The sequence below is a fragment of the Cornus florida genome, unplaced genomic scaffold (assembly GCF_030987335.1).
Source record: "Cornus florida cultivar Cherokee Brave unplaced genomic scaffold, ASM3098733v1 CherokeeBrave_3.0.0_Hap2_Chr10, whole genome shotgun sequence".
Lineage (NCBI taxonomy): Eukaryota > Viridiplantae > Streptophyta > Magnoliopsida > Cornales > Cornaceae > Cornus > Cornus florida.
The window spans coordinates 29,893,411-29,910,957 of record NW_026775580.1 but is presented as its reverse complement, the minus strand read 5'-3'; the positions used below and the strand labels follow the sequence as shown (position 1 = coordinate 29,910,957).

Genomic DNA, 17,547 nt, shown 5'->3' with positions numbered 1-17,547 from the left:
TTGCGAGAGCGGTCATTCCAAGCTCTCCATAATCGCCTGAACTTCAAGCCTCTCATGGCCAGATTTGGAATATAGTTTGGCTCTATTCCATCTCCGTTCTCGGCGAATCCTGGCCCTCCCGCACCTTCCACCTTTTCACTTTGGAACGGACAGAATTTTTGTGGCCAAACAACATGTATTTCAATTCTTGCAATTTCAATACAAGTTTGTTTTAATTCATTTACTTTCATGTACTTGCACCTTAATTCATTAGTTAGCATTGTAGTCTTGTTAAAAGTCCTTTTATCGAAGGCAAATCAAAATCTTCCACAATCACATGATCGTTTCAAAAGGGTTTCCTTTTGTCCGATTTTCTCTGAGTCTTCCGAGACTCTGACATGCCTGCACACTTCCAGTGTCCCAATTTTGTGCAAACACATAGATTGTATAAAACTGATATAAGTTAGTGAATAAGATTGATTTCATTCTGGACATTTCACTGTATATTCCCCCCTTCTCTAAATGGAGTGTTTGAATGTGGACTTTTTACAGTCTTCAAAGTATAAATAATGTAACAAAAAGAATGCAACTAAGAATTTGATGTACGAGGATTAAGTGCAGTGAAGCCCCTGACCACTTATCGTATAACGGTTTTGTACAAAGCATATGGTTTACGTAGAGTCTGAAAGTTAATGCTTATACCATCACAAGCTATAATTTATGTTTTGGTAAAAATCCCCCGTGTGGCGAAATTGCCTATTAGTTTTTCATTCTAAAAGACAGAAGGCAGAGAGGTGATTGTGACCAAATCGTGCAATCAAATGTGTTGGTTTTATTTCATATTTATTGTTGTCATATGGTCCAGAACTATCAAATAATTTCTCACATATTTGTGTCAAAATGTCGTACAAACGTCAGACATTGAAAATGTCAACGTGACAGAAAAAATTATGTTTTACACATATGTTGATGTTTCCATTAAAGGTTTTTTCCCTTTCGGTTAGCACATTCAGAGGACTATTGTGTATTTCTAACAATAATGTTTGTTCTAGGAGTTCATCAATATGTATAATGAACTTCCTTATGCCATCTATTTTTCTTCTCCTTCTCCCTAGGTTTGGCAGAGAAGCAGCATAAACATTTCAAGAAATAGCCATGCATATCTGACAATACATTCCGTAAAAAAAGTCGCGAGGATTTGAAACGTATTTACAAGATTTTAAATCCGAGCAGGAAAACGTTCTTCGACGATCTCTAAATTGCTCTGCTTTCTGAACAAATCACGATTTAAATACAACACAAGAAAAAAGGCTAACCTATTACAATTTACAATTCACAACAAGAACTCAAGCCTGTTTTAACAAAAAACAAGCTCTCAAAACCAATAAAAATCTGGCTATAAGACGACATCTCTCTCTATCCCCTTACGGGACCTCATCATCATCACCATCCTTGCCTTAATCCGTCTTACAGGAGCAATTGTATCAGGCTCACCGATTCTTCCTTTGAATGGTCACTTACAACCTATATCCCCAGATGTGAATGGGAAAGAGATTAAAGTGAAGAAATGGGGGCTTCCAAATGCTATGAATAGGGCAACCATATTTTCTGCTAATTCTCATCTTGCTTCTCCAAGTCTTGCATGTCAGCTGGTTCGGGAAAAATCTCACTGGACGATCTTTTACGTGAAGATGAATGATCATTTGCACCGCTGCCATGAGAGCTTACTCTCCCTGTATGTTTTACGCCACTGATACCCTCTCGATTTGTCTGGCCTGGACCATTGCCACTATCCGATGAGCTGTGCCGCCAACTACCAAAGAAAGCAGCACTCCAGGACTTCCTAGACGAAGTAGTACGTAGCCTTGCAGAGCTGTAATTTTCTTCCCTCACCACTTTCAGAGGGTTTTCCAGCGCTCTAAGGACATGTCTCATTTTCGGTCGTCTGGACGGCTTGGGATTAAGGCATGATTTGGCCACTACCGCCATTGCCCACACCTCTTCCAGTAGGTCCTCATTTACAAGCAGAGATTGGTCGACAATCTTTGACAGCAGTTCTTTCTCGTGTATACTGATGAAAAGTAGATTGTGCTCCAACCACGCGTTCATCACCGCATTATCTGACTTGCTGATGGCGAGCTTACCGGTCACAAGGCTCAGCAATACTTTTCCGAAACAGTATACATCATAAGCACAAGTAGCCGTTGTTGAGCCTGTCCATTTTCATAATAATGAACAAATAAGTAAACAATACATTAAAATTAACAAGCAATTACAATTTCATGGAGAATTTTTTTTCTTTCATATTTCGGAGAACTGCACGTACCAGAAGGGCCTTGGTCAGAGGTCCTGCACATAATCAAGAAAGAGAGATTACAACTTTTGAAAGGAAAATGAAAAACATGAAGAAGAGCACTAGTTTCATCATCAGCAAAGGGCAAGAACATTTAGGTAATTAATCTAATCAGCGGAAATCACATACTAAGCACACATCTAAACTTTAGTTTATAGGCATTGAATCAAAAACAAATTTTTTCTTGAATAAGTATGACAGAAAGCCACATCCTGACTGGGACATTGAGCTCTGAATACCTCATCAAGGGGTGACGGGAGATACAACTCAATCTATACAGCTGGTGGTTAAAATCTTGAAACTGTATATATGCTAAATATCTAGATACTTTATAGTGAGGGACAATTCAATGCATTAATTATATACCTAATGCTATCTCAAAAGTTTGATGTGCAAAATTGTAATATCAAATTTTAGCTACTCTGGTTCCTCAACAGTGTAATATAGACATTTTGGTTCAATAAATCTTATAGATGAAACTTAACAGATCCATAAAAGGTTCCCAGATATTATTTTCCAGTTTAATGGAGCTGAACACTAGAGAGAGAAAAATTTGTTCGATGAATTCTTTTGTAGTCCTTCTCAATCAAATTTTGATAAATCTCTAATTTGTATACTAATTATAGACACATTTATATTTAAGTTGATGGTAAAAAGTTATAAAGAGTCGCTACCCAGTGTGGTTGCCATTAATCGAGGGTATTGAACGCATGGACCGGATAGAGACCTAACCTCTGACATTATTTGTACAAAGTAGCTCCCTCTCAATCGAATATTTGAATTTTTATGCCAATGCATCAGCTACTGAGGTGAAATTTTTTACTATATTCTACGTAGTAAATTCTATACTAATCATTCTTCTTCATACAACATATTTGGGTATCTTAGTATATCTGCCACAATTACCCTATTAGCCAATGACATAACAAGCACATCAGTACAATGACCAGGCCACCAATGGCCATTAGCTTAAATGGTACGATCTCTTCTCCCCAAAGGGGAGAGTACAGAATGGCACTGTACCTAAGGTCTTCAAGAGTTGTGGCGTCAATACAACCAGGCCACCAAACAAAGGAATTTAAAGGATTGAGTGTTCGAGCCCTGCTAGGAGTAAATGTTATGGGTGGATGTGTGCATTTGCTTGAACTTTCATCAGAAAAAAAAATAAATAAATAAATAAAATAAAAAAAATCCACTATGATCAGGCCGATCGTAACTAGTCATGGATCCAACAATATATAATTATATGACTTAAATGATGCTTTTTGATAACTTAAAAAAGTTCATAGGGCATTTTATAATTTCTAGAGCATCCAAAAATCCACCTCTAATTATAATAATTCTAAAAATCGCCTTATTAACTTGAGCATGACCCTTTTCCATTACATAGGTCAATGTAGAAGCTGTGTGGAGAAAAGCTTCTACATTGACCTATAAAGCTATGTGCAGTCCAACATAAACCAAAGCAAATAATATAAAAAATATTACGGTCCTGTCAATTATAAGCACGACTTGAAAATGGCCAACAAATTAAAAACTGAAAAATACTTACAGTGGCATCCGCAGCAACCATGTGATTACATTCTGGTTAGTTTCCCCACCTTCGGCACAAACCTCACTCAAGCTTCCAAGCCGTACTTCATAATTATCATCGAGAAGGATACTGCTTGCTTGAATATCTCTTCAAGAAACACAAATAAAAAACATTCATTATTTGTACCCTGGACATAAATCCAGTACACCAAGCAATCAGAGAACTCTGTACACTATAAAGGATTGCATGGTCCAAATAACTGAAAGAAGAGATGTTAATGTAATCCAACCCCAGCCAAAACAGATTTGACAAATCTCCCTACTTGGAGATTAAATTTCAGTGAGCTCTCTACTACTACATATGAAAAAGTAGCTATCATTTAGAGAAACAGGACAGATAAGTATACATTCTCTAAGAGGATATTGTTCAGAATATGTATGATTCAAGGAAGGACCTTTATCCTCCACCCTTTGGAAAATAAATTTTTAGTATTTTCTTAGCCAAGGGGTGGGCATGCAATCCGAAATGGTAAGGGAATCAAGTCAAGAGTTGGCTCGTTACCGAAGGTAACTCATTCTCATATGAAATCCAAAATCAATTAATTGTGTTGAAAAAACAAAGTAAGTTAATAAGGCAATCAACTCAGGTCATACCTCAATTGCTCACTTAAACACAAAGAAAATGTATAAGGGTGCAAAAGGGTGATTTTACAACGTAACATCTACTACTAAGCAAAGAAAACGGCAATTACACAAAAGATATCACATAATTGGAAAATGTCACCCATCAGAAGCAAAAGAACAAAAGAATTGGTAAAAAAACAAGTTTTGTAGTACCTATGAACAAGAGGTGGATTGCACTCATGGTGTAGGTAGGACAAACCTTCAGCAGCTCCTATAGCAATTTTTAATCTTGTAATCCAATCCAAAGACTGTAGACTGCCATCTTCCAAGTTAGTAGACCTGTAAAAGGAATTAGACAAATCTCTGTTTGGCATATGTTTGTAAACCAGGAGCTTTTCATTCTCATTCTCCAAGCAATGCCCCAAGAGTGGGACCAACCTTGGATGCGAAACCTTGCTGAAAATATCCAACTCCAACATGTAAGATTCTTTCTTGATTGAATGCAAATCAATCCTCTTGATAACTATAGGGAACCCACTTTCAAATGTTCCCTGGAAGAAGTCTCCGGAGTGGCCGTGTTTGATAAGGTTTGTGTCGCTAAAACCACCCGTCGCTCGGAGCATCTGTTCATATGTAAATGACTGTCCCAGACCAGAAAAACTAGCAGAAACCTTAGGAGGTGGCGAGCTGCCTCCTTCCGGGACAGTCCCCGTACTTCTTTGGTTTGCATTTCTCTTCTTGCATGTTTTTAGGAGCACTACCAGCACCAATATCAAAAGAATAATGAGACCAAGTCCGCCAAATAGTCCCACCATTACATACGTCAATGGTCTTTTGCTGCTTCGCTCTGGCAGTGGATCTCCAGTTGGATCCAAGATTCTATCATCATAAAAAGTTAGACCTCTGTCAGAATAAAACTTTTGACAATCATCCGAACTTCTCTGATTGGACTGATTGGACACAACCTGAAGGCAATTTCCGATGATAATAACATTCGTTACTGTATAATTGGGAGCTTGCCCTTGCAAATAGTTACTTGACAGATCAACTAAACGAAAATCCCCATATCGAAAACTAAGATTTCCATAGAACAGATTGTTCGAGAAGTTGAAGGAAGTGCTGGCATTAAAAATTGTGGCAAGGTCGGGCAAAACACCAGTGAAGTTATTGCTGGATACATCAAGAAAACCCAATTGGGGATTTGACCACAAAACATTAGTAAGATCACCATCGAAATTATTCCTACCCAGAACTACATACCGCAGCTGAGTGAGATTCGAAAACAAGTTAGCAGGCAATGGACCCTCCAAACCATTATTCCCAACTAACATTTTCTGCAAACTTCTCAACCCTCCTAATTCCTCCGGTAATGACCCAGACAAAGAATTGAATCCGATATCAAGTTCAACCAGTCGAGAAAGTTTACCGAGCTGGACAGGGATGGAAGCAGTGAGGCTATTGTAGGAAAGATTCAAAAACTGAAGACCAGAAATTGAACCAAAACCAGTAGGGATCGGCCCAGAAAGATAATTCGAAGAGAGGTCGAGAATTGTAAGATTGCGAAGAGTCGAAAAGGACGACGGAATCGATCCAGACAACAGATTTTGAGAAAGATTAAGAACTGACAGAGATGATAACATACCCAACGTAGAAGGAATTGTTCCACTAAGCTCATTGTGGGACAAATAGAGTAAATTAAGTCTACTCAAATTCCCAAGCGACGAAGGAATCAGACCCGTAATTGAACAAGACCTAAGATCGAGCACTCGGAGTGCACCAAGGCTTTGGCCGAACGAGTCCGGTATCGACCCAGGTAGCGAAAACCCAGAAGAATTAAACGACTCTAATAGTGTAAATTTAGGCAACGAATCGACGGCAAATCGTGGATTGAGACGGCCGCGACGAGTCCGACTCAAGCCGGATATAGTTAATCCGACGACTCGGCCGTTTTGACACTTGACGCCGTTCCACTCTATGCAGGGATCGGTTTTTTTAGGCCAGTCTTTTGCCCTAAGCCCTAAAGACGACCTGAGCTCAAGCAACGCCGACCATTCCGAGTCAGAACTCAGACGGACCTGCTGCTGAGTCAACACTGAGTTGATGAGCAGGAAAATGAAAGCTATCTTGAGCTGAATTTCTTGAGCTTCCATATTGACCATGGATGAAATAGTGTGTATACAGAACTTAATCCTCATTACTGCATTTGGTGATGGTGATGATGGGGTTGGAGCATTTCATTACTGGACTCGAACTCTCCAACTCTATCTGCAAATAGTATTATGTGTGAGCATGGTCAGTAAATATGGAAGAAGACGATTAATAATAAATATGCCATTACTGTTTGTGTACTCTTACCTCTGTCACGAGCTTTGATTGCGTTTAGTGGTTGTGTTTCTTCAATGAACACACACTGGACTCTATCCAGTGTGTGCATATATGTATGTGTATGCGTGTCTAAATTTATGTATGTATTTATGAAACACTGTTTCTATTATTTCGATATTAATGGAAAGAGCGAGAGAGTGTTGCCGGAGGATTTTTCTCCGGGAAAGAAAAAGAAGGTCAGAGGAACATTTGCGGTGGTATCAGCTGTTGCGTGATGGTCTAATCATTTAAGATAAGATTGAATTCGGCTTCCCAAGTGAAGACCACCAACCGGTGTACCTGGTTATGTAGGAGTATTATTATTGGGAGAAATTCAATTTCTTTTTTTCTTTAAAAAAAATTGATAAAAATTTAAAAATTTAGAATTAGTGAAGCCCGCAACTATACCAAAACCATCCTCATCCTTACTTTCATCTCAATTTTTTTTTTTTTTCTACTTTTTTTAATCTATATCATAAGCCATGTCTCCTGCTATTTTTCTTTTTCCATTTTTTTTCTAATATATATATATATATATATATATATATAATATTAAAAGTAAATTTTTCTACACTTATTTTAAATAAAAGAAATGATAAAATTATTAGTCAAAAATAGATTGTAATTTTGAATATAACATCATGCGTGTGTTCGTATGTTTTTGTAGGTTGTATTGTAAAAGTCAAAGATTTCTCTTATATCTAAAAACGAATAATGATTTTATGACCTAAGACTTTAAATGTCAATTGAAGGGATTTGAATCCCTGAGATGCATCTGATGAGATTTTTTTAAATAAAATTCTAGTGATAATGTCCATTGAAGAAAATTTTCAATTCTATCTATTAATATTGTTTCTTAGAGTTTTAAGCTCAAATAACATTTTTCAACCACAAATAAAATAAAATAAAAAGGCAGCTAATTTAGAAAGATTATTCATTATAAAATAATAATAATAATAATAATTATTATTAGTCCCCCACGATCAGTCATGAATCTTTGTTTTGTTTTTTTTTTTGTATTATGTAGAGCAATTATTTAACTTCTAATACCACTTAATTACTAATGAATCCCTTATTTTGGTGGCACTGAATCATTATTCTTTCGTTTTAAGAAAATGAGAGCATGATTTTTGGTTACCTAACAGACAAGTGGAAGCGGATTGAAAGTTAGATAATGAATCTTAACATGTGGTCCAAACCTCTTTAATTTTTCTATCGCTTTTCAGCAGATTAGCTTTTTTGAATTGAATGCAGCAACAAAGCAAGTAGACCAAAAATTTCTCCAAAATCTTTGATAAAATGAACATTGCTTAGAATTTTCAATTTCAAAAGGAAAGACCAAAATAAAAATATCACAATATATAACGGTTGTGCCTTGTCTCGTGACACTTGGTATGTATGTTAAAATAAATTACACTTATCTTTACATATGTTTGAATAAATTATACACAAGTAAAACATTTATTATTTTAATCTATCTTAAATCCGCATCCGACTGAAAAGTATCTTTGAGGATGAAAGGTCAGCAATATCCTTATATTATAATAATATATTATATTACAATTTATACGGTGGAAGGATAAAATTATCATTTTATAAAATTTGGTCATAAATGCTGAACGATTTATCTGAGTGCAATTTATCCAAATTTCAAGAAAAACTAGTGTAATTCAGTCATTACATTACTTATAGATAATTCGGTCGGTTAGATTACAAGTTTATCCTCTTACCTACCATCTAGGATTCTTGTATATTACAATTACCATATATGATTACACCTACTATATTATTATCGATAGATTACTTTGTTCATCACTCACCTATCTTTAAACATTCTCCTAAACTTTTATGTAATCTTCAATTTATACAATGGAAGAATAAAATTGTCATTTTATATATCAAAGAAAACGTTAGGAATGTTATTGAATACGCGTCAAATTTCAAGAGAGATAAAAGTCGTAAATATTGAACAATTTATCATGTACAATTTATCTAAACTTCAAGATAAATGAGTATAATTCACTTATTACATTACTTATGAATAATTCGAAAAACAATCTTCAATATATCAATACAATATAATATTTTTTTTATTTCTTAATTTCTAAGACTATCAAAGTTTCTTATTAGAATAAATAAAATAATAAAAAATATGGATTTAATGTGTCCTCCATTAGTAGGTTGGGAGTCAATCAAAATTTCTGGTCAATCACGTAGACAATTGCAACACTATTTGTTGTCCTATCTCACTCAATTTCCAGGTCACATGAACAAATACAAATTACAAAGAGACGAACATAAAAGTAGGCTTAAACAGCGATTGAAGGCAAGTGATGTCACAGAGAGGTTTCACAATTATCTACGCGTATTCTAGCTTGCCCTATCAATTCTCAAATGGGTGGATCCACGGTCGAACCATGCGAGTTTGACGAGGTCCAACCTTCATAGTCTTGGGGCCTCACCCGACATATAGTCACCGTATTTACAACTAAGGTTGGCTACTACTATTATATATCTCCATCCAATCTCATAAGCGTGGTCGGCAACATGAATTCTCGAATCTCTACTTTAATATAAATTTTTGAGAATTGAACTTTTTAAGATGTAATTTTTAATTTTAATTTTAATTTTAACTTTTTTATATTATTATATTGACAATTAATAAATTACCAAACTTATCCATGGTGACCATGTGATGTTATTTTGTTTTTAGAAGTTTAATGCAAGAAGGATAAATTAGGAATGTTATAAAATATAGTACATTAATTTTGACTTAGGATAATTATTTTGAAATAGCTAAAGATGGAAATGTGGACACTTATTAAGCCACCGATGGAGTATTATATTTTCTTTTGAGATTGTTTTTCTACAGTTTGAAACCGTTTTTATTTTAAAAATCGCATTTAGGTATGTTTGATAACCATTAAAAGCATTTTTAATGGTTATAAATTTTAATTCAGTAGAGCTTTTGAATAAAGTTAGAATTTGAAATTTTTTAAATTGGATCCTAAGTAGAGGTTGTATATTTTAGGTAACTATTTTTTCTTACCCAATTTTATACTTTTCTATATTTTATAAAGACAACCTCAACACTTTTTTTTTATAAAATTGCTATTATCAAATATGGTAACATTATATTGAAGGATATTATTATAAAATTAGCAATACAAGTGTTTTAAAAAATATTGTTACAAAAAAAATTAAAAATAAATAAATAAATAAAAAATTAAAAATTTAATTATAAAAGTACTTATTATAATATATCACCAAACACCTAAGATGTTTTCACCAACCATAATTTTTTTTTTTTGACAATTCTAGTCACAAAAGCGGTTCTATTATTCTAACAATAGCCCCATTTTAATTTACTTACTCCTTTCGTTCTATTTTAATATCCGTTTTTGGAAACCTAACTTTTTAAGATGTTGTTTTAAGTATATATTTTTTTATTGTATTGGTAGTGAATGAATTATAAATCTATCCATACTGAGTCCAAGTGATTTGATGATGTTTTGTTTTTATAAGTTCAATACAAGAAGGTAAATTAAGAATGCTGTAAAATATAATACATTGACTTTGAATTGGAATAATTATTTTGTAACAGCTAAATATGGAAAAGTGTACACTTATAAGCCCGGAGGGAGTATTAGCCCCCATGTTATTTCTAGCTCCCCTTTTTCTTCTATTATAACTAGTCTTCCTTATTTGTCTTTTAGACTTTTAATAGGACTTGTATCATCTAAGTTATTTTAAGTTGAATTCGCTATAGATTGACATGTGACATTTAAAATCTATCTACTGTTGGGGTTAAACCACATCAACTAATTTAAATAAAATTTGAAAATATATTGACGGTGACATTTAAACATATAATACATTGACTTTGAATTGGAATAATTATTTTGTAACAGCTAAATATGGAAAAGTGTACACTTATAAGCCCGGAGGGAGTATTAGCCCCCATGTTATTTCTAGCTCCCCTTTTTCTTCTATTATAACTAGTCTTCCTTATTTGTCTTTTAGACTTTTAATAGGACTTGTATCATCTAAGTTATTCTAAGTTGAATTCGCTATAGATTGACATGTGACATTTAAAATCTATCTACTGCTGATGTTAAAACACGTCAACTAATTTAAATAAAATTTGAAAACTGCACCGTTTTGAAATAAGAAAAATTTGCCAAAGTTTGAAAACTACACCCTTTTAAATTAAGAAAAATTCATCATACTCTAATTACATCATTATCTCTCCCTCATCTTTTCAAAAAAAAAAAAAAAATGATCATCTCTCCCTCTCCTCTTGCTCATTCCCACTATTAGGGGATATTTCTCATAAACAATAAATGATCTTTGCCATGGAATTAAGATGGACGAAAATGTGATTGCAAGCAATAGTAATGGTTAGAAAAAAAAAATATATATATATATATATATATATATATATATATATATATCGAGGGAGTTAAGAAAATACAACCAAAATCCGTATATATAGAAAAGATGAGACATATTGTCGATTAGGTTAGAAGAGAAACAAAGGCCATCGCGACTTATTTAAGATAGGAATAAACAAGAGGGAGAGAGAAAGAGGGAGGATATTTTTTTTAGAAAATATGAGGTAGAGATAATAATGTCAAACTTTGGTAAATTTGCAGTTTTCAAACTTTCTTTAAATTACGTAATATAACACAAATAGTAGATAGATTTTAAATCTCAATATGTAGTGAATTCAATTTAGGATCCAAGTCCCTGTCTCAATGTTATAATATATATATTCAAACCATTAAGTCTACCATCTTGAATTGTTGTGATAATTAATTGTTCAAATTTTTATAATAATATTTTAATATGTGGAGGATGTAGATTTTGGTATGAATTAAAGGGAAGAGGAGAGAGAAGAAATTCTGATATTTTTAACAATTTTTTTGCAAGTCTTTGTAAAACATAATTTCTAATAGAGAAGTGATAGATCTTCCGACTTCAATTGCCGATTACTCCTCCGAATATAACGTGATTGGGAATGAGTCGAAAAGAAAGAGATGTTTACGGGAATTTTTTTAAGAGTTCCAACAGGATCCAACCACGTTGTATTCTAAGGAAGAGTCGATAATTAAAATCGGAAGACCTATTATTTTTCTTTCTAATAACACATCTTTTGAAAGATGCATTTAATAGCCTTGTTGTGCCTCAAAACACGGTAGTGTTGAGGCACAAGACACATACAACATAAGACCTTTTCCATCTCAATTGAGTAATTTTCTACAAATATTTTAATTTTTTAAACAAATATGCATTATCTCTTTTTAAAAAGTTCATGTCATTTGTTTAAATATTTATTTATTTGTATTTATCAATTTATAAAATTTTTGAACACTCAAACAATTTTTATAACTTTGAATTTTTAAATGGAAAAAATGATTTTGGAATAGTAAAAATAGAAAAGAAAAGATGAGGTCATAAATTAAAATGAATAGATTTTTACTTTTTTAGACAATAATAAATATTAATTTTATAATAATATAATAAAAATCCTAATTACAAAAATCTTTACAACAATGGGTTTGAAACTCAAACAAAATAAAATATCTATATAGTAATTTACTTTTTGTTGTTTGGTTGTACTCAAAACAACTAAAAAATATGAAAAGGTAAATGAGAAATTATGTAACTTAAAATAAACTTGAGTCTATAAAGATAAAGATATTAATGAAAGGCTAAAAAAATAAGATGCGAAGAAAAGAAAGAAAAAATTCTTATTCTTTCCTTCTTTTATCTTTATGTTCTTTAGCCTTTTTCTAATTCACATTTTCTTTTTTTTCACCCTCACTATTTAGATAGTCAAATTTAGTGTGGAGTACATGAATTTTTTTATGGCGATTACTTAAATGTTGTTTGATAACTAAATTCAGCATTTACTTTTGAAAAATAAAGTTCTTATTCAATTAAATGTGTCTGATAACGCAATTCGAATATCACTAAAAATGGTAAGTGATGTGTTTTGAAGCTTGATATTCTTTTTCAATTAAAAATCACTAGTAATAGCATGAGTCCTTGTAGAATACGGCTATGTAAAGGGTGTAGAACCACAAAGATTGCGAAGTTTATTGTCGTTAAGTAATAAGATTACTTTCGATTTAATTCAAAAATAAATGATGATTTGTTGTTTGCTAATCTAAAGCAATTGAAATTAACAATTTAAATAAAAGTCGAATGCAATTAATTGAAATGAATAAAGAGATGGCTATGGAATTGACTTCACCATCCCCTCATAACTATGGTCAATCATGTTCATCATGGGGAAATTACTTTAGCATAGCCATGATTCGTGTGGCATCACGCTTACAACGGAATCATTCAGAAGATAAATGCACATACAATTTAAGAATTAAGAATAATCTATCTTCGCTTGACACAAATCGCCTTATTTGGTTTGTTCTCCCTATAGGAAAATACTTTTTCAAGAACTCATATTGCATTTGAGTCCAAGAAGTAATGGTATTCGCCTTTAAGGAATTCAACAAATGCTTTGCCTTGTCCTTAAGAGAAAATGGGAATAGTCGCATCCTTAAAGCATATTCTGTAAAGCCTTGCATCCTTATGGTAGAACAAATTTCTAAAAATTCGTCTAGATGCTCATAAGGATCTTTGTTGTTAAGTCTTAAAAATTATGGAAGCATTTGGATCATGGAGGACTTAATTTCATATTGACGTGCATCGACTGTCGGCATTCGGATGCAAGAAGGAAAAGTATAAGTAGAAAGGATGTAATGGTCCCTAAGAGGTACTGGTCTGTTCTCTTCTTCAGCCACAACGGGTCTATTTTCTCCGTCCGCCATGGTATCACTTGTTTGTTCTCCTAACAAATCTCGGTCCCTAAGGTTCCGTCTAAGTTGTCTCAGAGTCTGTTCAAGTGATGAAATATCAAGGTCGCATAAGAGCAATAGGAGTGATAATGAATGACTATCATGCATAAACTCAAAATTTTAACTAACAATATATACAAAGGTAACGAAAGTGGATGGAATGAAATACAACAACTTACCTAAGGTCCCAAAAATTGCTGTTTCCTTTCCCTAAGCGATGGTGTGACAGCCCAAGTTTTTCAACCCGGTGCGTCAGTGATGAACCGAAAGATGACCAGATAACGGATCCGAAATGCGGAAGCAAAAAACAAACAACGGTCTCTAGAGATACAACATGACTCTAAGACGCCAATGTGACCCTCAACGAGGTCACGAAACCCAAAGGAAACAAATGCGGAAGCAACATTTCAAAAACGGACAAGAATGGACCTAGGGGCAAAAATGTCATTTCTAGCTTAAAAGTGGGTGCCATCGAGTACACCATTGGAAAGACAACGAAAAATTAATGAACTTAGACTCAAAAATCACTTGATTTGGAGTCCGGATGAAGAAAATATGGCTAACGGAAGAAGAAGGGGCAAAACGGTCAAAAAGTGCAAACCCAGATCATCTAACCGGTTACCAAGCCTTCCTAACCGGTTAGGAGACAAAAAAAATTGACCAAAACACTGCCCAAGCACATGTAACCGGTTACCAAACTTCTCGTAACCATTTACATGTGAAGGAGGCAGAATGGGCAGCAAGAAATTCTGGCAGCAGGGGTTTTTCCGGAAAAAAAGAAAATTTGAGGACCTAGATGACATTTTCTGGAAAAACTCAAAGAAGAAACCCCCCTCAAAATCAAGTTTTCTATGGGACTCTTCAAAAAAATCAAAAAATAAGCAATGTGAAATGCCCAAAATGCCCCTCCATGAAAACTGGTCCAGAGGGTCTAAAAAGCTGCTAAATTAAAAAACTGAGAGCTGAACTTTGGATGCGATTTCCGATGCCAAGATGGAATTTTCTGGAAAAACACAAAAAAGAAACCCCCCCCCCCCCCCCTAAAATCACATTTTCTAAGTGACTATATGAAGAACGGAATTTATTTCCCAAAGAAAATTCCCAAAATACCCTTAGGTCAGAATATGCAACAAAAACGCAAAATGAGTCCGTTGGAGGCTCAAAATACAAACGATGAAGTTTTGTCCGGAAACGACTATGCACGCAAACGTAACTTGCTTATTTAGACGCGCTACAATGGTCCATGGCTTAAAAACATAGCCGATGCAAAATCCGACCCCCCCAACGGCCAAAATGACAAAATGAAGTTTGGAATGAAAACTTGAAACCTAAAATCATAAAATGATTTTGAAATGCCATTTGGCCCTTGGCCACACTTCATGCATGTTAAATGAATGCTAATGGAAGGAGTTCATACACAATGCACGCTCCGGTGCAAAATAGCATACTAAAACGCATGGTTTTCCATATATTCTCATTGAAAGCAAAAATTAACATCCATGACATAAATGTAATTTCAAAAGGAGTTTGGCCATTGGCCTCATGTCATATACATAAAATGAGAATCAAAAAGTGTGCTAAGGCACACGTTACAAGTCTAGAAGCAAATATACACATTTGACATATAAGGTTACAAATGGCTTTTCAAGCCAACCTTCACAAGAATTGAACCCTTCAAGTTCCCAAATCATCCAAGCATGTTGAGAATCTCTAACCTTGAATCCTGTACCTGAAATATACCCCAATATCGTAGAGGTGAGTAACATAAAGCTACTCGTAAGAAATGAGCATGCATCAACCTACGTTTTACAAGTTTGCATAATTAATGTGGTTCATTCCACTTAACGTCTATGTCAAATGTGAGACTCAAGGAGCATCCTAGCTACCTAAGATCATTTCTAGCATCAATCACCTCATTCATGCAATTTTAGCAACATAGGGTCATGCTTACACAAAGCAATAATATAGGAGCATGCTTACACAAAGCAACAAACATAGATTCTCAAAGTCATCAATTTGAAATCTAAAGAACGAAAACGACATAAGTGATCATGCCACCTAACGTCTATGATCCAAATGAATCTATAGGATCATTCCTACTTTACATTTGAACAACACAACATGAATGTACTTGACAACATCAAAAGCTTATAATGATTCATTAAAATCGTAAAACAAGAATGTACTTAACAACATTAAAAGCTCACAATGATTTATTAAAAACAATAAACATGAATGTACTTAACAACATTAAAAACTTACAATGATTTATTAAAAACCATGAACATGAATGTACTTAACAACATTAAAATGATTTATTAAAATCATAAAACAAGAATGTACTTAACAACATTAAAAGCTCACAATAACCATGAACATGAATGTACTTAACAACATTAAAAGCTCACAATGATTTATTAAAAACCATGAACATAAATGTACTTAACAACATTAAAATGATTTATTAAAATCATAAAACAAGAATGTACTTAATAACATTAAAAGCTCACAATGATTTATTAAAAACCATGAACATAAATGTACTTAACAACATTAAAATGATTTATTAAAATCATAAAACATGGATGTACTTGGCAACAATAAAATCTACAAAGATCATAAGGCATGGATGTACTTAACAACATCAAAATCGCCGATAACCAAAACCACAAGTCACAATATAAACATGATTGCTAACTTGGAATTGAATGCGAAAATAAATATTGGAAGACTTGGACATCTAGACTCGGAATTCTACCGAGATCAATGGTTGTTCCGGGCACTAACCCGCAGGGAAAACCACCCTAAGTGCGCACTATCTCAATTGGGGAGAACTCATACCTCCCGCACTAAAACCGAACTTTAGCCATATCATAGTAACCATGTCCCAAATGACTCCAAAATAAATAAGTTAACAACTTATATATATACGAAACCACATCCCATGCACAAGTAGTTTGTGACCACACAATACATGCTCTAAATCCACAACTACTATAGGATAACAAATGTCGAATCTTCAGAGCACGATTCGTTACGCACTATAATAACATCACATGTCGAATCTTCAGTGTGCGATTCGTTACATGCTATAACAAGATAATCCAATATTGAAACGTAATCTCATAAATTCATTACAAGTCTAAAATCATGCTTTAGATATACAATCAACGTCAAACACATGATTTAAATCCATAATGCAATAGAAACGAAATTTAATCAAGTAAACTAATTAATTCATCTAAGTTGCAATTCTTAACCAAATGGCCTCAAATTACACATGTTAAACAACATAGCATAGTCATTGCATATACTAATTGCAAAACTTGATTAGGCCAATTGAATAACAAAATGGAATTTAATTAAATCATGATAATCAAATTCTTAAATTCTAAAACAACATAAAATGGTCCCATATTAACATATACTAGTATACAAGTCCTAGTCATCTCAAATATCAAGTCAAAACTTAATTAAGCTAAAGGAACCATTAAATAGATTTTAATTAATCATTTTAATTAAAGTTTCTAGATTTTCATACTTATTCAAATGCTCTCAAATTTAAGTATGTTAAACAACATGCCTAGACTTAATTTAAAAGCATGTTATAAGTCAATTTCATGCAAGGTACATTCATGTAAATTTATCTTTCACAAAAGAAAAATATTAAATAAAATGCTCAATTCTTATTCAAATAATCCCTATTTAATATATGTTAACAAACATATTAAAGCTTAATTTATCATCATGCCACAATTCAAATCTAAGCTATACACATCCTTGAAATTTAAATCTTAGACAAAGAAATAAATAATACTAACTTTCTAGATT

General features: G+C 33.5%; 1 protein-coding gene across 2 annotated transcripts; it reads right to left on the bottom strand.

Annotated features, from left to right (window-relative positions):
* Positions 1-1,119: 1,119 nt before the first annotated feature.
* Positions 1,120-7,146, bottom strand: LOC132279114 (probable LRR receptor-like serine/threonine-protein kinase At2g16250). 2 transcript variants are annotated; one of them, XM_059781040.1, is made up of 5 exons: positions 6,845-7,146; positions 4,703-6,754; positions 3,885-4,013; positions 2,306-2,328; positions 1,120-2,192 (listed from the first exon to the last, which is right to left on the bottom strand). In XM_059781040.1, the coding sequence occupies exons 2-5, from the start codon at positions 6,682-6,684 to the stop codon at positions 1,591-1,593; spliced, it is 2,736 nt and encodes a 911-aa protein (XP_059637023.1). In that variant the 5' UTR covers positions 6,685-6,754; positions 6,845-7,146; the 3' UTR covers positions 1,120-1,590. The 2 variants fall into 2 exon arrangements, with proteins under 2 accessions (XP_059637023.1, XP_059637025.1); XM_059781042.1 differs by lacking the exon at positions 6,845-7,146 and having other exon boundaries at positions 4,703-6,838.
* Between the last annotated feature and the right edge of the window lie 10,401 nt (positions 7,147-17,547).

Excerpts from the sequence above, each read along its gene's own strand:
- LOC132279114 (XM_059781040.1), bottom strand. The coding sequence starts at position 6,684 with ATGAGGATTAAGTTCTGTATACACACTATTTCATCCATGGTCAATATG. Across the intron at positions 4,014-4,702 it reads AATCCACCTCTTGTTCATAG|AGATATTCAAGCAAGCAGTA; the intron begins GTACTACAAAAC and ends TGTTTCTTGAAG. Across the intron at positions 2,193-2,305 it reads CTCTGACCAAGGCCCTTCTG|GCTCAACAACGGCTACTTGT; the intron begins GTACGTGCAGTT and ends GAAAATGGACAG.